Below are 25889 nucleotides of genomic sequence, written 5' to 3' on the forward strand. Positions count from 1 at the left end.
TAAAAAGTATCAAAATTGACAAGTTCAAAAATTATTTTGAGCAGTGGAAAAAAATACCTTAATAGGTGTATTGCATCAAATGGAGAGTACTTCGAAGGTGACTGAAGTTTAAACATGTAAGAATATACAATTTTTTATAAATAAATTCCAGGTTTTTGGGGGTCTCCCCTTGTATATGGGTATATATGTCCTATATTATTGAACTTTTCCCTGAAATGGAATATGACATCTTAAATTCAAATTGGTCACATATGCAGATACATATTTGTGAGGGCTAATTTGGGAAACCAAGAAAGTAAAAGATGTTATACCACTGAGTAGATGGAAATAACTGTCAACTAACTGCGAATTTTGTGATGCTGAGACTTACAAGTATATGAACAATAATTTGACAGAAATTACCTCTTTAAAAACAAAATTAAAACATCATTTTCACAGCTGCACTGATAATATGGTGGTAAAAATGTTGAGTCACTAAGAGAATGCAAGAGACATTAATATTTTGGGGGTGAAGACTTTTGCTTGGAACATGAAGAAACTGAAGCTCTGGGTCACTACATAAAGTGGTGTGAGGCTTTGAAGCTAATAGGTGAATATCAGGGCAGGACCTTGAGCCCCAAGCTCCAGAGTCCAGGTTGGGGTTCTGACTTGGTGGCCCTTCAATCTAAGAAGTTTCTAAAATCTGCTTGCTCGGTTCACACCTCTGGGCCTTCCTTTCACCTAAGATGCAAAGCAGTATTTATTCTTTATGAGCAAAGATTCATGAGGTTTCAGTGATATAAATCCCACCCCAAAGAATGAGAGAGAAGTTTTTGGTCGAAAGTCTCTGGGCCCCATGCAAAATCCTGGGAAAATCTGGCTCTATGAGACCCAGAAGTTCTGTTCTCTGGAGCCAAGTGGACAGAGACCTAGGTAATGCTGCCAGGCCTTGAGCATCGTCTCCTCCCAGAGTGGGGTGACCTCTTCAATCTTCACTTCTCTTTCCCCAGGTTTTACAGAGAGATCAATCTTGAAGGTGTCCTCTAGCTCCTGCCGCCTCTGTGCCATGAGCTGCTGCCAGAGTGTCTGCACTGTCTTCTGGATGCTGTGCTGGACTGAGAGGAAGAGCACATCACATGGTCAGGACAGCCTCTGTGCTCCTCCCAAAAAGACTAGGAGATGGCATGTCGTGGCTGCTTTCATTGACATCCATTTTGAACATCACCCTAGCTTTGCAATGCTACCAGCACCTATTGTGAGCTGGCTTTTGCCCTGCTTCTAACTTCCCACCATGAAATCCTGCCTGTCTCACATGTCCAGAGTTGGAAATCATGATTGGTGGGGTTCGCGGACTTCTTTCCCTCACCTCCCAATTCTATTAGATGCCACACAGAGGGATACTTGTGAGAGCTCTAGGTAACCAAATAGCTTTCCCCCAAAAGCTCCTTCCAAGCTATCTTTTATATTAGCCCCTCAGAGGAATGGACCAAAACTAAGTCTGTGGCCATGGGACCAGGACCTAAGCCAGTCCTCTTTCCTGGCAGTAGATCAAGCTTCCTACCAGCCACCTAGCTCAGTGCCTTATATTTGCCCAGATATGGACAAATCTACCAAGCCATTCTATCTGCTGTACCCCACAACTATAATTCCATGGCCAGTGCCTAAATTCCCTTTGATCTTTGGCCACTGGGCCCCCCCTTTGGTACCAGCCTCTACAGTCTGTTTTATCACCCTAGCGGGATGGACATTGCTCGGTCCACTCTACCGCCAAGTCCCCAGATGATAATGTTCATGTTGTAATCAATTCTGTCAGAGTAAAATTTAAATTCACAAGATTTTTGAGCACTGGCTTTGAGCACCTATCTGACCAGAAAGCAAGCTCTTGTGCCTATCATCTAGTATCACAAAATCTCGTATGGTGTCAGCAAAAGGAGGTGGTCTTCTGAGGCCTCCTGGACTGAGAAAGAGCAATCTCTCAAACACACGGATCTAAATGCTTTTTATTTTGCTTAACAAATTGTCAGTCCCCTTTAACTTGACTTGATATTAACAAATCTAAGAATAAACTCTATTAAGCTAAATATTTTATAAAAATGAATGGTTTGTTAACTCCATTCCTGCTTTCTAGGAAAGAAAGCTAATGGACATCTATATAATGGCTTAAACTGAGATATCTTTTGGTCCAAAGGAAAATTCAAGAGACCAACTGAGAAGTAAAATTGACTTACAGCAAAGTCCTCTAGAATTTTGGTAAAAATACCAAGTTCTTAGTCTAACCAAGTCCCTCAGAGCTCCCTCTTCTTCCATCCATCCATACATCATCCCACTCCATGTTTGATATGCAAAGGTCACTCCAATTTTATTTTCATTTTAGTTATCTTGTACTTCTATATTATTCTGGGATTTTCTAGGGCTTCTGCCCTTTGAATAGCTCCTCAGTAGTATTTGTTTCCTCATCTTGGGAAAGATAAACTGAAGAATGCAACCCTAGCAATTATCACTTCACTACCCATCTACTCTCCCAAAATATACAACAAATAAAATGTACCATCACTCAAACTTGGGAAGTCATCCACTCTTTTTTCTCTCACTTCTTCATTTGGAGAAAGAAACACTTGATGATAAGGAGTCATTCTAGGCTTGGGTTCCAATCCAAATCCTTCTGGATAACTAGTAGACAAGAGATTTTTCACTATAAAATCCATTTTCTTTGTGAGTATGCCATTGTTCTTTATTATAGATGATTATCCTCCAAACTCAGTACTCAATATGAAAGAACTGACTAATCAAGTTCAAGCAAACAGCTTATGACAACTTCCATGACGGATATTATATAATAGCATTCTGGAAAATAGACAAAACACCTTTTTTTTTGGTTCCTATCTTATTAAATCCAACCCATGCTCCCAGTCCCAGACCCCCTGAACCCTCTCCTTGTTTCTCCACCATTAGAATTGGTCATTTCTTTTTGTGGACTTCCAAAGCATTGAACTCTGCCTTTGTTTGGCATGAATCTCACCCTGCCTGGAATGGGGCTAAGGCCAGTGCCATGGGCCTGTGACATGTGCAATATTACAGGGTCCATTTTCAGAAAGGCCCCATGCTTGGGATCTTCTGTTATCATCTTGAAATTCACAGGGAGGTTTGAACAAGAGACCCTCATTTGTACTTTGCTGGGGCCTGCGCCTCCTGTAGTTGATTCTAAGTGGGGTGGAGTGGTCTACATCTTAGGTTCCCCGTGAACTGTGTGCTCCAGGGCTCCTAGACATGTTAATATATATGTTCCCTCTTCTCTGGGCCCCCTCAGCCAACCAAGCAGAATATACACTCTTTACATATTTGCAATTAAACAAAAAAAATGACAAACAAAAAAATGAAAAAATATAGCAGCATAGTAGTATATCCATTCTTGAAATTTCTAGCATAGAGTGCCTTTGGATTTTGGAGTCCATTTCCTAAGCAGAGGAATATGATGAGGGTGGAACTTTAAGCTCACAAACCAGTTGGCATTCCGCTCTCCTTACTTTTGCCTTCATATGGATTGGACATAATTCTTGAAATACAGAAAAGAAAGGCCCCCCCAATTTAATCCATGCACTGAAAATGGATTCTTTTATTTCAGACAAAAAGGCAAGTGCCTACTCTGGGTTAGGGGGCTAGGAGTATTTTTCTGGTACATCCCAGAGAATTACTCTAGTGTTTTATAATGTGTTGGGGACTACTTTGTGTAATATCAGGAACTGTAGCCCAATGCAAGCCAGGCCTTGAAAAAGGGCCTGTAACTCTTGACCAGACAGACATAGCACTGAGGGTTCCTGTGGGAGATCTGGCTTAAAGAGTGCATTATATTTACTGAAGCTTGCTCTGTTTTGCGCTGCCCTAATAAGGAAAAACTAAGTGTTTAGTCTCAAAGCAAGGGAGAAGATCCTTGAGCCCCTTGAACCTTAGCTTAATAATCATCTAGCGTCATTATGTCTGACAGACCCTAACCCAAGGCTGATGATCTACATGTTCCTTTTATTGTTATCTACAGTCCTCTGATGTGGATTGATAAGCTTTGCATGTATGTTATCTACTCCGGCACAAATCATTCTCAATAAAAGCCATTTCAGAAAAGGGCTCAGGTCATTCCCTATTAGAGGCCAACCCCCTCTCTTGACAGGCAAAGGTGTCTGGAACGACCCGTTATTTCATCTGTGGCAAATAGGGGGACTCTGTGGGATAGGGTCCCCCATATCTGGTGCTCGAACAGGGACCCCACAGTAATGCTTAATAGTCAACTCAACATGATTTGGAGGAATTTTTTTCCCAGGAATCAAACAATTTGTACTAGGATAAATAAAATCATCCCATAGGCCTTTCTTCCTCTCCATTCAGCATGCCTCTTTATTAACAATATTCACAGGCAGTATGATATGAAGACCCTGGTGACACATGATGTAAACACACCGTCACACCCAGACAGGGAGCGTATACACATGCAGAGAAATGTAACATATTTTCAAACTTGAACTTCAGGAAAATTATTGAAATAGAATTAATTTTTTTCTCATTAGTATTTCTTACACAAGTGTACTTATGGATATTATTTTATATTATAAATTGTCTATATTTTCTTCTGTAAGCAAAATTATTCCTGGCTTACATAATATAATTTACTTTACATGTTTTTCCATTCTGTGGTTGTATTTATCAAAGGTTAATATTTCTGAAGTTGGTTTATATCATAAAATCAATGTGCATATTTAATGTTGGAGTTTTCTACTTCCAAAATTAAATCAATGAAGAATCTTAACTGAGAATTGCGGAAACTGGGTAAAATATTATTTTATGATGATTCTAGATGCTCAGTCACATGGACAGGTTTGAGGAAGACCTATCATATTACCAAACATTGTACATAATTTATAAAAACAGATTAAAAAAAGGATTCTATCATTTACATTGACCTCAGTCAAGTGTACCTCTGAATGGTTCCACTCTGCATCAACTACTTGTGGGCAAGAAAACAGACAAGGGAGCAGCTCTTACCTCCTCGCACTGAGCAGAAACAGACAATGCATGAGACACAGTAGGAAGCTGGAGTTGGAGTTATAGGTGGCAAAGATAATGTCCCAGTGTTCTTGCAGGAAGTTCAGGATGCCGAGAAGGCTAAGGCATTCAGAGAGAGACTGCTGGGGCTTGGAGAGGCAATAAAGAATGACTTTATTTAAACTGCTGTATAAAGCACTGATGACAGTGTCCCTTTGTGAAGAGGCATTCTCGATGACCTGTGTCATAAAATAAACACATACATAAAGAAACATAATTGTGAACACTTTACAATCTTAGAACTGACCCAGTTAACTGTGAAAGTGATACAGTCTCAGTATTTTCTGTATTTAAAAAAGTGGGATGATCTAAAATTCAAACAGGACAATTCTCTCTACCTTTGAGCTTCTATTTAAGTGAATGGTCAATAAATGTAATTCAAATTGTTGGATTTACCAAAAATTATTGTAAAAAATTTTAAATTTGCCATAGTCATATTATAAAAAGTAGGCAGAGGAACCAGAGATTTCTGAAATATAGGTAGGATAGTTGACCTTCAGTGTATAAGAACATGCTGTTCATAGTGTCTAATTAAAATATGTTATGGTACATATTTTTACTGTACATATTAGTTATCAGGCACAGAGTATTTACTATATTACAGGTATCATGCTAAGCATTTTTGCATGAAATTACATATATTGTCTCACTTAGGCATCCTAACAACATGAGGAAGTAAGCACTAAGGTTATTCCACTTTAGAGATAAGGAGAATGAAGGTCAAAGAGGTTAACTGATCAGCAAGGGTTGAACCCACACCAGACACTTGAGCTCTGCTCTTAACCACCATAGCCTCTAAAGGAAAAGGGAATCCAATGAATTTTAGCGCATGAGAAACTTAGGTGGGGAAGGCAAAAGGTCCTGATCTGTAGCCTTAACACTAATCAATCCATCTATTAATTTGGCTTCATCCAAAAAAATCCACAGAACAAGAATTACATGCAACATTTTTCAATCTAATAGAAAGGTCATTTATTAGTTATAGATTATTCCTTTAGAATTTTATGGGTACTGCAAGTATTTATACCAATGAAGTTAGTTTTATTTAAGTCTGCTGTAGTTTGGAACTTGTTTTTGTTTTTTTTTTTCTCACTGTCTTCTCCTCAGATCAATCAAATCTTTCAAACTGAGGTTAAGAGTTATGAGTCACAAGCAGGAGAGAAGGATAGCAAATGTGGGTACAACTGAGAATCCTTGGGTGTGGCATCCCTGAAGGCACATCAGGCCCAACAGGCACCCACTTTTTAGTCTTAGCTCTGAGTTTTTGCTTTGACCATTGGAAGCTGCGATGGTTTAATGTATGTGTTCTCTCCCAAATTTCATATGTTGAAACTCTAATCCACAATGCAATGGTATTTGGAGATGGGGCCTTTGGGAAGTGATTAGGTCACGAGGATAGAGCCCTCATGATGGGATTCTTATAAAGATAGGAAGAGACCAGGGAGAGAATTTTTCCTCTCTCCATCACATGAAGATACAGTAAGAAGATGGCCATCTGCAAACCAGGAACAGAGCCTTCCACAGACACTAGATCTGCTAGTACCTTGATCTTGGACTTCCCAGACTCCAGTACTATGAAAAGCAAATATTTGTTTTTAAGCTCCCCAGTCCATGGCATTCTGTGACAGCAGCCTGAATGACATCAGGATGTCAGCAGTTACTTTCATTCTCAATATAGCTTCCCAGGAATCTGAATTTAATCTTACAAGAGCTTACAGGGAACATTTCTCTCCTCTTAAAGATTTTATTGAAAGCCTCTGCGGGGGTAATCAAGATGGCAGAGGAGTGAGTGGAAGTCACACTGACCTCCTCCCGGGACCAACCTGGAATTACAACTAAATTGGGGAGAAATCACCTGGAACAAACAACTGAACAACAGTGAGAGAGGAGCTTTATAACCTTGGCGACAGAAGAATCGGCTTTAACACAATCTAACTGGTAAGGAGTGAGGTAGAGACCTGAGAAGGTGGGTGAGGTGCCCATGGGCGGCAGCACCAGGATATTGAAATGGCCAGTTGGATCCCCCTCAGGAGTGGGGTCTAAACCAAAAGTGGGGATCTCCAGCCCACAGCACCAGAGCCCAAAAAGTGCAAGGAAAACAGCCAGCTTCGAAAAGCAGCAGGGTTGCACTCTGCCAGAGACATGCAACTGGAGGCACAAAGAACTGTTTAAAGGGCCAATGCATAAATTGTTATTTGCAGCCACTTACCCTGGTCTCCAGCAAAACCTGAGGACAGACTGGGGAAAGAGGCTTTGGGGAGAGAACTGAGGGAGTAGCTAGAGGGATCTCGGCGCTGACTCATCCCACATGTGTCAGCAGCTATCTTGCTCAGGAAGAGACCATTCCCCCTGAGCTGTACCAGTGTCAAAACCCAATAGCCCCACCCCCAGGTGGGATTCTACCTTGCCCTGTGCTGTCTAAGCTGCCTGCTGAGTGCAGACTGGCAGCCACAGACAGTAGATCCCTGGCAAAAAGGCGGGCAGAGAGGTCTGGAATTACTTGAAAGACTGGGAGTGGAGGCTTTGTGGAGAGAACAGAGAGAGTAGCTGGCAGGATCCTAGTGCAGACTCCTCCCTGATACACACCAGCATCAGAGGACCCAAAACCCCACCCCCAGGAGGGACTCCGCCCCACTCAGAGCTGTATAAGGCAGCCTGCTGAGTGCAGAGTGAGTAGATTAACAGGTGAAGGAGACAGCCACAAAGAGTAGATTACTAGAAGTCTCGAACAGACTGCCTAAGGTCAGACAGGGTCAACATCTGACATGATCAGAGGCAGATCCAGAAAGTAAAAAAAAACAGCACTCTCCAACCATAGAAGTTCACACCACAAAGTCAGGAAATCAAGACAGATCAACTTAAGATCAGAAGCAAAAGAGAAGAGTCTCACAAATAATGGGAAGACAAAGAAGTACGCCCCACCAGAAGGTAAAGGAGGAATCCCCACAAAGAGAACTAAATGAAATAGAGGCAAGTAAACTATCAAGTATTGAGTTTCAAAGAACAGTTCTAATGAAGCTCAATGAGCTCAGTGACCTCAGAGAGAATTACAAAAAAAAACTACAGGGAAACTATGAGGAACTTACTGCAAACTTATATCAGCATGAAAAAGGACATAGAAACTATCAATAAGAGACAAAAGGAAATGAAGAATACCATTTCTGAATTGAAGAACATAGTGGAAGGAATCAAAAGCAGCCTAGATGAAGCTGAGGACTGAATCAGTGAGCTGGAGGACAAGGTAGAAAAAAGCTCCCAGAAAGAGCAAGAAAATGAAAAAAGACTTAAAAAGAATGAAGAGGCATTTAGGGAAATGCAGGACAACCTGAAATGTAATAATATCCATATAATAGGGATACCAGAAGGAGAAGAAGATGAGGAAGGGATAGAGGACCTGTTTGGAAAAGTAAGGATGGAAAACTTCCCTAATTGGAGGAGAGAAAAAGTCACACAAGTCCAGGAAGTACAGAGGTCCCATTCAAGAGGAACCCAGTGAGGCCCACTCCAAGACACACCATCATTAAAATGGCAAATATCAAAGACAAACAGAGAATCCTAAAGCAAGCAAGAGAGAAAGAGGTAACAACATATAAGGGAGCCCCAAGACGGCTAGCGTCTGACTTCTCAACAGAAACACTGCAAGCTAGAAGGGAATGGCAAGAAATATTCCAAGTAATGAAAAGCAAAGGCCTGCAACCAAGACTGCTCTTCTCTGCAAGGCTCTCTATTAAAAGGGAAGGAGAAATAAGGAGCTTCCCAGGCAAAAGAAGGCTGAAAGAATACACCTTCACTAAACCAGCACTGCAAAATATGCTAAAGGAACTGCTTTAAAATGAAAAAAAAAGTTTCTAAGAATACCCATTTCCTTTCAGAGTTGCCAATACTTGATATTACCAATATATTTAATACTCATTAATCTGATTGTGACAATTACATTATTTTAATAGTTCCTTTACCATTTGTTGAAACTAAACCTGTTTAGTATATTTCTTGTCTATTTCTATTATTTTTTTACAAAACTTTAAATGACTTTTTGGTAGTCTTATCCATTTATTGATTAAAGGCTTGTAGAGCTTTCTTCCCTCCAAAAAAACAAAAGACAAAAAACCTATTAACCATGATTTAGATGTGTTGCAAATACTTTTCTATTATATCCCTTGTCCTTTAACTTTTTTATATGTATATTACTATATAGTTAAATGTTTAATATAGGCATATTGTTAATATTTACTTTATAGCTTCTGGGTTTGAATATTTTACTTCAGGTCATGAAAAATATTAGTTCTATTTTCTTCTAGAACTCCTTAGATTCTACATATTGATTTTTAACCCACCTGAATATTTCTTGTATAATGTGTGAAATGTGGCTCTATATTTGTTTTATTTCAAGTAATAGTGGTCTATGCACCTTATTTGTTGAATAAGCCTTATTTTACCCATTGATCTGAAATATCAACTTAATCATTTATCGTTAGATATATATGTTTGTCTCTAGAATACACATTATATTTCATTGATCTACTTGATTATTTCTGTGCTGGTGTCATGTTGATTTAATTGCTGAGACTTTATAATGGTTTTAAATTTTTTAATATTTTCTAATTAACTTTTACATTTAAAAAATAAATAAAATCAATCTGCATTTAAGAAATAAAGAAAGAGTGAGAGATGGAACTCCTCCCTTTTGTGACAACATGGGTGGAACTGGAGAATATTATGCTAAGTGAAATAAGCCAGTTGATGAAAGACAAATACCATATGACCTCACCTATAAGTGGACACTATTCAACAAAATAAATTAACAAACAAAATAAACCACAGGCACAGAAACATGGAACAGACTGAAAGTGACCAGAGGGGAGGGGGAAAGAGGACAATGGTTGAAAGAAGGGGAAGGGACTAGACAAAGAACATGTATGAATGACCCAAGGACATGGACAACAGAGTGGGACTTGACTGTGGGAGTGGTGGGAGGGGGGTAAAGGGGTAAAAACTGAGACAACTGTAATAGAATAAACATGATTTATAAATTTAAAAATAAATAAATAAATAAAAATTAAGAAAAAAAGAAAGAAAGCCTCTGACCACATTATTTTCAGGCTTGTCTGGAACTGTGTATCAGCCAGACTGACTATTATCTGAAGAATTGCCCTGTGGTCTACAGTAACTCCACAGACAGAAGGGTGCTTGGGGTGCCTATGTCACTTTCCCTATGAAGCATGAAGAGGAGGGGAAGTGGCTCTCCTGAGTACTGCTGCAGAGGTCATGCCAAGAGCAGCTGGCAGGAGTTGCTGGAGGCAGAGTTCAGCTGAGTAAGAGAAAGTGCTCTCTAACAATTACAAGTGTCTCAGTGGCTGGGACCACCTTGTCCCATAGTGAGCCCCTCATGCAGGAAAGTTTCAAGGAAAGGGAAAATGGCCACTTGATAGAAAAGGTTTCCAGAATAAAATGAAAGACAAGGATCAGAAAAAAAAAAGTTCAACTCTAGAATTTTGAGATTCTATGATTGTGTGTGTGTGTATATACATTTACAATAAAGAATCTGTACACATGTACACACTCTTATACCTAAGGGTGTATCTGTAGGCATGCATTTGCATGTATGGGTATGTCTGTGGATCTATCTGAAGAGGGAGAGCACATGCAAGAATAATAGGACTAGCCCAAACATGACAAATGGAGGTGAACACTAAAGAAGACAATGAAATAGGTCTTTTGGAGATAAAGTTCTTTTGACCCTTCATTGGTGAAGAACAACAATAATTAGGATTAAACCAACAATCACAATAAAAACCCAAAGGAGGTGTATAGAGTCTAAAGGGGACAAAGTTCAAATGCTGGCACAGGGGACTGTGTCTTGACTCCTGAAGTGGATCTCAGGTGGCCTGAGGTGAGAGCTCTGAAGAGTACTCAACAGCACCAGGTGTTGCCTGGGCCATAACAGTCCTCCTCCTTCCACCCACCCATCTCAGACCCTGTTTCCAGAAAGGAGAGCTGGTCAATCTGGACCAACTGCGTAGCCAGCAGCATGTCATACAGACACCTGGTCAATCAGCAAGACTTTCCATACAACCATGGCCAGCCTAGGGTTCTTACCACCATGATGTGTTCCATGATGAAGAGAAGGATGTGTTTAGGGTCCGCTGAGAACATGCCACTATACAGCTTCTCTACCAGCTTCTGGGTAAAGTGGAAGATGTTTGTGAGTGAAGAAGCAGCAGCAGCTTCTGTGTTTGGCTGAGGCTCTTTACTGCCTAAGGTGGAGTGAGGAGACAGATTGAGTTTGAGAAATCTTCAGAGTCTGAATGGCCTTCTTTCCACAACAGCCTCCAATCTCTCTTGGTAACCAACTACATTTCACTCACCTGTTTATACCCCATTGTAACCCTCTGTATTCCCTATTTCTCTGAAGATGGGGTCTTAACACACACATGCCCAATGAAGACTCATGTATTCAAAATAAATTGGCCTTGAGCAATCTAGTCAGTGACATAAACCAAGTGAAGAGGAATCAAGTGTGGGGCACTACTTCTTCCAGTGGCCATTTGAAATGAGGGTGGAGGAAAATTTAGGCATAAAATAAATAGGAAGACTTTCATGGTGACCTGAGGCCCTTCTGCGAAGCCAGGCAGAGGATAAAGCTGTAATGTGGATTATCTGTCCCTGACAAGGATGCTATGATTTCAGCTAATTCTATTAACTTCTGAGTTAGCCAAGATTGTTTCCCTCACTCCCAGGTTCAGGCACATGTCCAGAGTCATACCACTATCCAGTGGCAGAGCCAAGACCAGAACTGGGACTCTCATGCTCATACTTTCCACCATGCCGCTCTACCATATTTCATATAGTCCAATAGCCAGGGTTTCTATGTAGCAGGGCAAGGAGGAGTCCAGAAGATGAGTCATATCACCAAAGATTTCATGGCTCAGAAACCACAAAAAAGAACTTTAACTTTGTCTGGAAGGTACAGTTGCCCTGGAACTAAGTCTTCTGAATGAAGCATCAATCTGAACTTCTTAGGAACAATGGCAGCGCCTTCATCCAGGTTCATTTGTTTAAGAAACATTTGTTGTGTCCAGGCATAGGTGTAAAGAATAAGATGCTGAGCAGAAGAATGCTGAATTCTAGTTGACATCTTGAATTCCCTCATGGAAAGAGGACACAATTCTACTGAAGGTAGAGGAGAACTGGTTTTAGCTCAGAGGGCAGAAGGACTTTCTGTCTCCAAGTGGCCCAATGACAGCAGAGGTGTCATGGAAAGCCTCCCTGGGGTCTCCAGACAGAGCCAGTGAGCTCTTACTGCAGATTTGTTGAGAGCATCCTCCCAAGGCTCCCAGAGCAACCTTGCAGCACTAATACCCAGACCTCCTCTAGGAGACTGGGGTCCATGGATGGTGGGCATGCTGGCCTTCCTGCACAGCTCTCAGCAGCTGTGTGTTATAACAGTGAGAAGCAAGTCACCTCCACTCACCTCTGAGCATTGACATGTCACCTCCACTCATGTGAAATATTTCCATGGCAGAGAGCAGGATCTCAGACTGGAAGTCTCGCTTCTGTTGGCTGGTAGCATTGTCTGGAGAAGCCTGGAAGCACACCCAGAATCCAAACAGTAGCCATATAACCACCGTATCCACTCAGTGCCTACTGGGTCCCCTTGCTTGGCTTGTATGCTGATACCACAGCTCCTGGAAGTGTGGGCAGTCAACAGCTCATATCTACCCCTTCTTCAAAGCATTGCCTTCTGCTGACCAAGTTGCCCACTTCCTGGGTCAAGAAAGAAAGTCAGGGGTGGCCCACAGACAATAGCCACCTGGCAGGTGCCTTAAGGTGGGGCCAACTCTGGGATACAGATAGCATATCTGTGCTCCCCTTGGGACCAGGCTGTGGCAGAGATCATTTTCTGGTGAGCTTCTCCTTCATCCTCCTTGCATCCCTTCTCTGCCTCCTCTGAGAACATAGCCTTTAATACATCAGTTCGCTACAATCCCTGTATCAGCTTCTGCTTCTAGGAACCTGGCTAAGACTTGCCCTCATTCTTCTCTTCACTCACTGCTGGTATGGTCCCTGCTCTGCCAGGGCCTGTTATTCCTGGATGACCCCCTCCCACCACATCGCTAAAGTTCCAGGAGATGTTCTAGACTATGAGCCAGCTCTTGCGAGAGATCACCCCTGAGGTCTCCCTGCACATACCCTACACTTGCAGTGCCCATGCCCTCCTGCAGCAGATGGCCCAGCAGCCCCTGTGCACTTACCTCCAGCAGCACCTCCAAAGGCAGCCACTGCTTGGGGCTGGGAGCTGCAATCAAGAGTTCCCTCAATAGTAGCTGCAGAAACACCCTTAGCTGTTTCCGTGTGGGATGTGATTTGGCAGGAGCCTGCAGACCCTCCACAATGCTGTCACCTTCAGCCTCGGCCCCAGGACTGCTGGCATTCTGCATAGACTCAGTCAGGGCCCCCTCAAAGACAAGAGAATGCTGCTGAGTGGCCTGCACTGCTTCAAAGTGTACTCCTATTTACTGCTGAGGTGTGCCTAGGTGAAATTCTGATCAAAGCCATTAATGTGTAAGAAAATTGAGGATCCTCAGAGGTAGGTGACTTGCCAAGAGTCTCACAGCTCATAAAGGTGCCTGTTATGGTCCCTAAACCCAAGATAGGCAGAAGTCTTGGAAAGAAGCTGAGCATGGAGCAAGAGAGGCCTACAGCACTTGGTAGGGAAGTCCAAGAGCATGACCTGGGCAAGTTGTTTCCTCCTCAGAACTACAGCTCTCATCAGTCAAATGGAGATATAGAAAGGGACATCACAGAGATGTGTGAGAAAAAAAGAAAGAACAACACACACCACAGTGCCGGGCCCTCATATATGGTCAAGAAAAATGGTTCCTGGCTTCTGGAGGAACCCTTACATTTACTGCCTCCCAGACTTTGCTGATGTTGACAAGTAGGATCCTCAAGTGAAAAGGAGCTAGGACTATAGCAAGTCCTGGCATCCAAGTCCCTGAAACACTGTGAACTTCACATTCTCATTTTTATATTTGTAAAAATATAGGGAGATAAATGAGACAGGCATCATTAGCCCCGCTATGTCCAGAAAATCACAGAGATGCTAGGGGGCCAAATGATGTGCCCAAGGACATACGGCCAGAGACTCCTAACTCCCAGCCAGTGAAATGTCCATGGACATTCATTGGTTGGCACTTCCCTTTGCTTATTCATAAAATTAATGCAGCTGTTTTTAATTAAGCCATAAAATGAATTTAATGGCCCCTAGGGAGGTGGTGACTGCATTAATTAGCTCTTTGTGGCCTTGACTGGAAAGATGCCATATAAATTCACAGCAAACAAAAGCCTTCTGGCCACCAGCTTTCTGCATGTAGATGATCTGTCATGTTTTCTGTGCAACAAAGGCCTTTTGGAGCTGACTTGAAATTGGGACAAGGCAAGGAGGTGTGGGGATAAGTGCTTTGGAACTAGAGCCAGGGGCCCCAAGGCAGGGCCTGGCTCATTTGAGTTCAGCTTGGAGGTGACTTTGGGCCCAACCCTTCCCTGAGCAGGAACTGTTGAGTGTGGGAAGAGACCTGGGTCGGTGTGCTCCTGTTGCCTTCAAGCAGGATGCTAGAACCCCAACTCAGCAAACGGTGAGCCTGGCCCACTATGTAGGGGCTCAGGTAGGGATGTAGGCTAAAAATGTCAGGATTTCAGGGTTCTGACCACCTTCAGAGGATCTGCTTGGAGGGAGGATAAGGGTCTGCTTGTGAGATTGTCTTTCCTCGCTGCTCGCCATCTGTGCATGGGATGCCATCTCCCAACCCATCCAGTGCATCCTTTTCCTTATTCTTATTTTTCTAGCATGTTACTTTAGTTAATATTAGCCCAACAGACTGTTTTATATTTTTGCAAATCTTTAGTCTTTATACTTAGTCTTTTTATTTAAACAAATTAATCTTAAATTTTATTTGGCCATTTGATTTTATTTTAAACTGACAGTATAGAAAGGATATGGATCTTAGGGTGAAAGCATTGGGAGTAGGGAGGGGCAATGGGAAGAGACGGGTAAGTTTTAAATTTTGGCTCTGTCACTTATTAATCACATAAACCTGGGTGTGTTTTACACGCTCAATCATTTTGTAAGATAGGTCTTAGGCCCCCACTAAATCCAGAGGACACTGGGCAGTGCCATTCACTGCTGTGGGTCTCCCTTTCCCCAACTAACACGCACCACCTGTGCAGGGTGCCAATTATAGTGACAGGAAGCACCAGGCTCAGGTCTGCTGTAGGCATTCAGTAGATGGAGGCTGTCATCATGAATACACTTCTAGAAAAGGTTAGCTGAAAGAGCATATCAGTCATTCATTCGGTCATTTAGCAGATAATTATGGAGTCTGCACTGTGCTTGACCTGGATTCTAAACCTTCTCCTCATCATTCTTTGTCTTTAGCTGCAGTTACAGATTTGCAGACAGGTGTCACTAGCTCATGTTCCCTGTCCTGGTCTGAGTTTCCTACCCTACCGAGGAGGGATGACACTCAAGTTTACCAGACAGTTTTTGCCCTTCACACTCACTGAGTCCCCTTTACCTGCTGGGACTGGATCTCAGGCTCAAACCCGTTCATCTCTCTTCCCAAAGCCCCTTCTCTACTCCACACTGACACCTTGCCCTCAAGACCCAGCTGGTTCCTCTGCTCTCCCAGCTACCCTCTGACTTCAAGGAGTCTGAGTCATGGCCTACAAACAGGAGTAGGATTCTGAGAACAAAAAACAGAGCAAGACAGTCTTCCAGCTCTCCCCCACCTACCCATCCACCTCAGTCAGGATCACAGCCACAGGTATCCTAGGGTGAAATTTGTTGGGAACTTGTTTCACATTATCAGTGGGAGGAGATTCCCACTGTACTTGTACCATATAGAATTGGACTTGAACTCAAAAAAATTACTGAATCTAAGTTGAAAATGACCTCAAGCTGCATCTAAGCTGACAAATTACCCAAGTTGTTTACTTACTGTTTCAGCCAGGTTGCCTTAAAATGTATTGTAATGGGAGGTGGGAGGTGCAGCAGAGAGGAATTTTGCCCTTTGCTCTTGAAGAATGACACCATTTGCCCTGCTTCATTGCGGCAGGGTTGTGGCATGTCCTACCTTGTGGGTTTGCAGGGGGAAGGTGATGGCGGCCAAGGTCTGGAGGAACTCTGGGGCCCGCCAGGCTGGATCCTGTGGGTAGTTGCTGTGCACAAGGCTGAGGAACTGCAGCACACTGGCCGGGAAGGTTTGCTCCCAGGCGCCATCTCCACACCCTGCTGAGGGCTGAGAGCACATGATGAGAGGGGTGCATGGAAGCCAGAGGATTTGAAATCTAGGAAGAAGAGCTCCTTTCTGTGACTCTCAACCAGACATTTCATTTCAAGATCTCTGAGACTGTGGATTGGCTCAGGATACTGGTCATCAGCTGCAGAAAGGTTTCACACATATAGGCATTGTTCTAAGGGCTTCACACATAATCCTCTTTCTACCTCATAAAAACCCTCTGAGGTAGGTCCTACATTTACCCTTATTTTACAGATGGGAAGACAGACACACAGGGAGGTTAAATAGCTTGCCAAAGATCACCCAGTGAGTAAGGAACAGAGCCAGAAGTTGACTGACTCCAGGCAATCTGGCTATAAAGTCTGCCTATCTTTCCCATATTCTCGTATTGCCTTTGTATGATTTGACATGGCCCTTGTGGAACTTGCAAATCAGAGTCGATCCCAGTGTTTCACAGTCCAGTGCTTTTGCTTCCAGCTTTAGGCCCTGCCTTGGCTTATGTATCCAGGGCTCTCAGAACTTGAGGAACTCCATCCCTACCAGCCAGGGATCTGGAATGGATCACATTGTACTGAGCTAATACTCAGTACCCTGAGGAGACCTGGGCAAATGTCTACCCCATACCATAACCTGGCCTCAGTCACATGGCTGAGTCTCCACTCTGGCTGCACGCTAGTGTCCCCCTGGAGTTAGCTCCCTTAATTAGCTGCGCCAAGTCACTTTTGCTGGAGATTGACTATAGCTCCAATGTGTCCAGCTGCTGCCTGAGATTGTGCTCTGTCTGATGGACAGCCAGGAACTTGAAAATTGGATCAACCCTGTATAGCCACACCGACAGCTAGATAGAGTGATGCTCTAACTACTCTGATGAGATGAATGTCACCTCAAGTGAATAACATCTACAAAGGTCTTCCTTTGGCCAATTACCATATTTTGGCATGTATAATGAGCACCCACATTTTTGGCCCAAACTTTCAGGAAAAAAATATTTTGTTTTAATTGTTAATTAAATGTTTTATTTATTTGTTTGTTTATTTATTTACTTATATTTAGATACTTGTTTTTTGTATCATAAAGGGATTTTAGCATTCATTTTTTAACATATTATGGTACAAGAAATTTTATATAACAAATAATTACAGAACACAAGAACAGATACAAGATGTTTCAGCTACTACCTGTGTATGATATGCACCCTTATTTTTCCCTTAAATATTTGGGCAAAAAGTTGCACATCATACATGGAAAAGTATGGTATTCAGCCAGAGCCCCTCCTATCCATGATTTCCTCATTCCCCCACAAGTCTGCTTCAAGTCCTGGCCCCATGTTCCTGAGCCAGTCATCCTGTTTACTAAGCAGATACCGAGTGCCTGGAACTGAGCCTCATACTAGAACACTCAAACCTATATATAGAAAGAAGGGCATTGTGCACAGAACAGGTACAGAGCAGATTTTAAACTGGATCCTGCAAAGGTTTTAGTATGAGCTGAGCAGGCAGGCAGGGAGAAACTGCTTCTGGCTTCCCTACCAGATCCTTACAGCACAAGATTAGATTTCAAGGAGAGTACCAGAGGCTGGAGTTCAGAGGGTGTTGTTTGGCGTTAGCCTTCCTGGTTTGAACCCTGCCTCTGCCTCTTACTGACCACGTAGCTGTCAGGATGTTAGGCCAGTTTCTTAATCCCCTCACACCCCCAGTCCCAACTCTGTAAAACAAGGATTGTAATATGATTTATTTCATTTGGTTTTTGTGAGGACTAAATGAGACATTTTAGTCCTTCAGCTTATTTTCACTGTGACTAGCACAGGGTAAATATAGAAAAAGCTGGAAGGCAGGATCAGATAGAAAGGAGTTGAACTATTAGAAGAGAAACTTGGATTTTATGCATTGAGTCACAAGAACCCCCTGAAGATTTTTAAGCATGGCAGTGATTAGTGTAAGGCTGATGGCTGGACACAGGTACATCCACTATGTTCTTGTTCTGTGATCTTGCCTAAGTGAGTTAACCTTCATAGCAACAATTTCCACATTTGCACAATGGAGATAATGCTGTCTGACTCAAAGGACTGTTGAACACAATGTAATATCTAACATCTACAAGACCAACAATGCAATACATTGGAAAGAACTTGGAGCAATTAGAACCTTCCACCTAGAACAGGAGCTTGTGACAGTGTAAGTTGCACTTTGCTTTGAAGAACTATTTGGTGATATCTACTAAAGCAAGTTACGTGTATAAATTATGACCCACAATTTCACTCCTAGGGATATTTCTTTATACAGAAAAAAAATATGTATGCCCACCCAAAAATATGTACAAAGCAGCTTTATTCAAAATATTTCCAAGTGGAGACAACCAAGGATTATTGATAAGTTATCACAATAAAATACTACTCAATAACAAGAAAACATCAATTATTGACATATACGACATGAGTGAATTCCACAAACATAAGGGCAAGTGAAAGAAGCCAGATGTGATAGATTACATACTGTATAATTCCATTTATATCAGGTTCACAAACAAGCAAACTAATCTGTGGCAGGTTAGTTACCACTGGGCAAGGGAATAACATCAAACCAAGTAAGTTCCAAGCAAACAGTAATATAAGTAAGATAAGATAAAAGAAAATAAATGATTTGAGAAAGATATCTTAGAGTTATTTGCTACAATTAACTTTCTGGTCTTTTTATCTTATTTTTCCAGTTTTTGTTTTTGCTTTTTATATTTTGATACTTGTCGACTGCATATGGTAAATGATACTTTTATGACAGATATCTTCAAAGTCAGCACAACCTTTAAGTGACTTTGCTTTTATTATATTAGATGTCAGAAGGTTATGCCTTCTTTATTGACCAGTCTAAGAGTCCCACCTGGAATATACCAGTTAACCATTGTATGTTTAATATTATAATGTAAATGTTTGGTTTTATTTTTTATTTCTCTCAGCATACTACATATTTTCTTTATTTTAAATAGTTTCATGTTATTCTTTTTGCTTTTCAAAAAATAACAATTTGTTAGAGAGGTAACAGACTCCTTATGCTACAAACAGAAAAATGTATAATTTTGGGGGTACCCCAAAATTAATTGCAACATTAGGTCTATGATGGAACCATGAATAAGCTCCTCAAAGGTGTAAAGTGTACAGATCACATGCTCTAAGACAAAACAAAACTGAAAATGAATAACAATAAAACAATAAACAATAAAAGAAACAAAAAATGTTACCACATGGACACTGAAAAATATTAATCAGAAGAGGTTTAAAACTGCAAGTAGAAAGATGGCAGAGGAGTGAATGGAAGTCACACTGGCCTCCTCCCAGGACCAATCTGGAACTACAACTAAATTGTGGAGAAATCACCTGGAACTAACAACTGAACAATAGCAAGAGGGGAGCCTTATAACCTTGGACAGACAGAAGAATCAGCTTTAGTACAACCTAACTGGTAAGGCGTGCAGTAGAGACTCGAGAAGGCGGGTAGGGAGTCCATGGACAGCAGCACCAGAAGGATATTGAAATGGCCAGTTGAATCCCACTGAGAACAGTGGGGTCTAAACCATAAGCAGTATGTCCAGCCTACAGCACCAGAGCCTAAGAAGTACACAGATAACAGCCAGCTGCAAAAAGTGGCAGGGTTGCTCTCTGCCAGAGATGCAGCTGGAGACACAAAGAGGGTTTTAAAGGGCCAACATATAAATTTTTATCTGCAGCCACTTACCCTGGGCTCTGGCAAAGGCAAGGGCAGAGTGGGCTAGAGACAGCTGAGGAGAGACTGGGGAAGGAGGCTTTGGGGAGAGAACTGAGAGAGTAGCTGGCAGGATCCTGGTGCTGACTCATCCCCCATATGGCAGCAGCCATCTGGCTCAGGCAAACCACTCTTATAAGTAGCATTGGAAGAGGACCCAATAGCCCCACCCCAAGGAGGGACTTGGCCACTTCCTGTGATGTCTAAGCCTGACTGCTGAGTGCAGAGTGAATAGACTAACAACTGAAGGAGAAAGCCACAGTAGATTCCTGGAAGTCTCGAATAGACTGCTTAAGGTCAGACAGGGTTAACATCTGACATCATCAGAGGCAGATACAGAAAGAAAAAACAGTGGTATCCTACCACAAAGTCAGGAAGTTCACACCACAAAGTCCACACCACAAAGTCAGGAAATCAGGACAGATCAATTTAAAAAGCAGAAGCAGAGAGAAAATATGGCAGAGGAGTGAATGGGAGTCATGCGGACCTCCTCCCAAGACCAAATGGGAATGGAATTGTGACTAAATAGTGGAGAACTTGCCAGGAAAACAACGGAATGATAGAGGGAGAGGAGCCTTGGAACTGCGGACAGACAGTGGAACCAACTTTCACACATCCTAACAGGTGAGAAGTGTGGTAGAGGCTTGAGAGGGTGGGCTAGGTGCCCACAGGCACCAGCACCAGAGGGACATTGGAATGGCCAGTTGGATCCCCCTGAGAAGAACAGAGTCTGAATCATAAACAGGGACCCCTAGACTACAGCAGCTGAAACCAGGAAAACACACAGGCAAAATGCACAGGCAAAACGTAACCCCGAAAAGCTTAGGGGTGCTCTCTACCAGAGACAGGTGGCTGGAGAGGCAAAGAGACATTTAAAGGGCCAACACAAAAATTTGCAGTGGCAGCCACTTTCCTTGATCTCTAGGTAGAGGTGGCAGCAGAGTGGGCTGGTGCCTGAGGAAATATTGGTGAGGAAAACTTTGTGAAGAGAACTGAGACAGTGGCCAGCGGAGCCCCGGTGATAACTCACCTCCCACTCTGCAGCTACCATATCGCTCAGGCATAAGTGAATTAATAAACCAACCTTTTGTGTGCTCCACTCACAGCTTGTGCACAGGTGAGCTGGGGGCTGAGTGCAGACTGGCTGGAAGAAATAGAGGATCCCTGGCCAAAGGGGACACACACCTGTACAGAGACCCTCGAAGAGAGACTGGAGAGAAGCACTGGGGAAAGAACAGGCAGAGGAACCGGGGAGTCCCCACTCCTTCCCCTTTCCCTAATCTCCATTGTGAGCGGGCTGGCCATGCCCCCAAAGAGCCAAAAATGGAAAAGCACACAATAGACGGCCCAAAATCATCCAGTGCAGGGGTGCACACGCCAGTGGTCGGCGAGGGGGTGTGTGGACCCACGACCGCGCAGGCCGGCAAGGGCTTGGGTGAGCCAGCATCCACGAGGTCGGGGAGGGCCCGCAAGGACCAGCGTCCATGGGGCCTGCGACGGAGCACACGGACCGGTGCCTGCACGGCCCCACAAGGGCGCGAACAGACCTCTGAGTACCCACAAAGCAGGCGAGGGCTCGGGTTGGCCGGGGCCCGTGCAGGCCCACAAGTGCAGAGCAGTCCGCAAAAATAGTGGATCCCTGGTGGAAGGGGTCACAGAGCTGCACAAAGACCCTTGAGGAGAGACTGGAGACAGAGGCATTGGATGTCCCGGTGCTCACTCTTCCCCAGTCCACGATATACATCTTGCTCAGGTGGACTACACCCCTGAGTGACAGATGCCTATAAGGGCACAATAGTCCCGCCATCAGGAAGCGCTGCTCCGACCTGTGGTGCCTAAGCCTGGCAGATGAGGACAAAGTGACTAGACTGAAAATAACAGAAGACAGATACAGACAGCATATTCCTGGAAGTCTCAAACAAATGGCCCAAGGTCATACAGGGTCAACAACTGAACACATCAGAGGAAGGAAGGAAGGAAGGAAGGAAGGAAGGAAGGAAGGAAGGAAGGAAGGAAGGAAGGAAGGAAGGAAGAAAAAGACCTGCCTACTACCATAGAAGTTTAATCCACAATGTCTGGAACTCTAAACATATCAGTTGAAGCAGAAGCAAAAAAATAAAAAAAATAGACTCTCACAAAAATGGGAAGAAAAAGAAGTTCCACCCAAATGAAGAGAAAGAAGGAATCCCCACAGAGAGAGCTAAATGAAATAGAGGCAAGTAACTATCAGATATTGAATTAGAAACAAGGCTGTAAGGAAGCTCAATGAGCTCAGCAAGCTCAAAGATAACTATGAGAAATTGCAAAGAAACTACCAGGAACTTATGGCAACCTATATCAACCTGGAAAAAGACATAGAAACTATCAAGAAGACACAAAAGGATATGAAGAATACCATTTCTGAATTGAAGAACACAGTAGAAGGAATCCAAAGCAGGCTGGATGAAGCTGAGGATCGAATCAGTGAGATGGAAGATAAGAGAAAAAAGCTCCCAGAAAGAACAAGAAATGGAAAAAAGACTCAAAAAGAATGAAGAGGCATTTAGGGAAATGCAAGAAAACCTGAAAAGCAATAATATCCACATAATAGAGATACCAGAAGGAGAAGAAGAGGAGCAAGGGATAGAGAACCTCCTCGAAAAAGTAACGATGGAAAATTTCCCCAATTTGAGGAGAGGAAAGGTCTCATGGATCAAGGAGGTACAGAGGGCCCCACTCAAGAGGGACCCAAGGAGGTTCACTCCAAGACACACCATCAGTAAAATGGCAAATATCAAAGACAAACAAAGAATCCTCCAGGCAGCAAGGGAGAAGGAGAAAGGAACATACAAGGGAGCCCCGGTACAGCTAGGAGCTGACTTCTCCAAAGAAACTCTACAAGCCAGAAGGGAATGGCAAGAAATATTCCAAGTCATGGAAAGCAAAGGCCTGCAACCAAGGCTGCTCTACCCAGCAAGGCTCTCAATTAAAATAGAAGGAGAAATAAGGAGTTTCCCAGACAAAAGAAGGCTAAATGAATACATCTCCACCTAAACCAGCACTACAAGATATGCTGAAGGGACTGGTTTAAGAAGATGAAGGAAAAGAGTAAGAAAGAGAAAAACACAGGTACAGAGAAAAAATGAATAAGTTTCTATCAATAATAACTCTCAATGTAAGTGGACTAAATGCCCCAATCAAGAGACACAGGGTAGCTGAATGGATAAGAAAACATGACCCACACATATGCTGCCTAAAAGAGACCCACCTTTGAGCAAAAGACCTACACATATTGAAAGTAAAGGGATGGAAAAAATATTCCAAGCAATGGGCAAGAGAAGAAAGCAGAGGTTGCAATACTTATATCAGTCAAAATAGATTTCAAAAAAAAGGCCATAAAAAGACACGAGGAGGGACATTTTATGATACTTAAAGGAAGAATCGATCAAGAAGACACAAACATTGTAAACTTACATGCACCCAAGCTAGTAGCACCCAAATATATAAGGAAAATCTTGGACAACTTCAGAAGAGATATGATAGAGACACACTGATAGCAGAGGATTTCAATACCCCACTGTCAACAATGGACAGATCTTCCAAACAAAACATCAACAAGGATATTGTGAAGCTCAATGACGCACTGAATCAAATAGACTTAACTGACATATATAGAACCTTACATCCCAAAGAAGCAAAATACACATTCTTTTCAAATGCTCATGGAAGTTTTTCAAAGATCCACGTGATAGGACACAAAGCAATCCTCAGCAAATTCAGGAAAATTGAAATAATACCCAACTTTTTCTCAGACCACAAGAGCTTGCAACTGGAAATAAACCTCAAAGAGAAACCTCAAAAATGTGCAAACTTGTGCAGACTGAACAGTAGAATATTAAACAATGAATGGGTCAATAATGAGGTATGAGAAGAAATCAAGAAGTTTCTGGAAGCAAATGAAAAGGAACATACAACAGTCCAAAACCTATGGGACACAACAAAGGCGGCGCTGTGAGGGCAGTTCATAGAAATACAGGCTTATCCAAACAAGATAGAAACATTTCAAATAAAAGATCTAACACTACAACATCAAGAACTGGAGAAACAACAACAAATAAATCCCAGAGCAAGTAGAAAGAAGGAAATAGTCAAAATTAGAGCAGAACTGAATGACATAGAAACAAAAAGAACAATTCAGAGGATCAACCAATCCAGAAGCTGGTTCTTTGAAATGATAAATAAAATTGACAAGCCTTTAAGCAGACTCATCAAGGAAATAAAGGGAGAGGACCCAAATTAATAATATCAGAAATGAAAGAGGAGAAATAACAACTGATACCACAGAAATACAAAGGATTGTCAGAAACTACTATGAACAATTATATGCCAAGAAATTTGAAAATCTTGATGAAATGGACAAATTTTTAGAAAAGTATAATCTTCCAACACTGAAGGAGGAAGAAACAGAAAGCTTGAACAGACCGCTAACAGCTGGGGAAATTGAAGCAGTCATCAAGAAACTCCCAACACCCAAAAGCCCTGGACCGGATGGTTTCACAGGAGAATTTTACAAAACATTTAAGGAAGAGCTAACCCCTGTCCTTCTCAGACTATTCCAAAAAATCAAGAGGAGGGAAGACTCCCAGATTCTTTTCATGAGGCCAGCATCACCCTAATCCCAAAACTAGATAAAGACCCTACAAAGAAAGAAAACTACAGACCAATTTCGCTCATGAACATAGATGCTAAAATCCTCAATAAAATATTGGCAAACCGCATCCACCAATACATTAAAAAGATTATCCACCATGACCAAGTGGGATTCATCCCAGGGATACAGGGATGGTTTAACACACGCAAATCAATAAATGAAATCCATCACATAAACAAAAGGAAAGACAAAAACCAAATGATCATGTCGATGGATGCAGAAAAAGCATTCGATAAGGTACAGCAGCCATTTATGATCAAAACACTCAGCAAAATGGGAATAAATGCGACATTCCTCAACGTAATAAAGGCCATATATGAAAAACCTACAGCCAACATCATGCTCAATGGGCAAAAACTGAAAGCTTTCCCACTAAGATCGGGAACACTACAAGGATGTCCGCTTTCACTGCTTCTTTTCAACATCTTATTGGAAGTCCTAGCCATGGCGGTCAGACAAGAAAAAGAAATAAAAGGTATCTAAATGGAAAAGGAGGAAGTAAAACTGTCATTGTTTGCAGATGACATGATAGTGTGCATAGAGAACCCTGCAGACTGTACCAAAAAACTACTCAACCTAATAAGTGAATTTGGCAAAACAGTAAGATACAAAGTCAATATTCAGAAATCAAAGGCATTTTTGTACACCAGCAATGAAAGAGAGGAAGAAATCAGAAAAAAAATACCATTCGATATAGCAAGAAGAAAAATAAAGTACCTAGGAATAAATTTAACCAAGGAGGTAAAAGACCTGTACTCAGAAAACTATACAACATTAAAGAAAGAAATTAAGGAAGACACAAATAAATGGAAGCACATACCATGCTCATGGATTGGAAGAATTAATATCATCAAAATGTCCATACTACCCAAAGCAATTTATAGATTCAATGCAATCCCTATTAAGATACCAATGATGTATTTCACAGAAATAGAACAGACATTTCAAAAATTTATATGGAACCATAAATGACCCCGAATCGCCACAGCAATTGTGAGAAAGAAACACAAAGTAGGAGGGGTCACAATACCGGACATCAATTCTACTACAAAGCCACTATACTCAAAACAATCTGGTACT

At 42.2% G+C, this 25889-nt stretch overlaps 1 protein-coding gene across 1 annotated transcript in view; it reads right to left on the bottom strand.

Moving 5' to 3' along the window:
• The window catches only part of WDFY4 (WDFY family member 4), a 328638-nt gene that overhangs the window by 153440 nt on the left and 149309 nt on the right, over positions 1-25889 (bottom strand). The window contains exons 32-38 of the mRNA XM_054572378.1: positions 16203-16367; positions 13323-13526; positions 12542-12653; positions 11167-11324; positions 5011-5249; positions 2528-2649; positions 909-1094 (exon numbers count right to left, since the gene is read on the bottom strand). Of these exons, the coding sequence (XP_054428353.1) occupies positions 909-1094; positions 2528-2649; positions 5011-5249; positions 11167-11324; positions 12542-12653; positions 13323-13526; positions 16203-16367 (1186 nt within the window). The remainder of the gene's footprint in view (positions 1-908; positions 1095-2527; positions 2650-5010; positions 5250-11166; positions 11325-12541; positions 12654-13322; positions 13527-16202; positions 16368-25889) is intronic.

Source organism: Pteronotus mesoamericanus, unplaced genomic scaffold (genome assembly GCF_021234165.1).
Source record: "Pteronotus mesoamericanus isolate MK-2021 breed Mesoamerican mustached bat unplaced genomic scaffold, CSHL_Meso_final contig_230, whole genome shotgun sequence".
Lineage (NCBI taxonomy): Eukaryota > Metazoa > Chordata > Mammalia > Chiroptera > Mormoopidae > Pteronotus > Pteronotus mesoamericanus.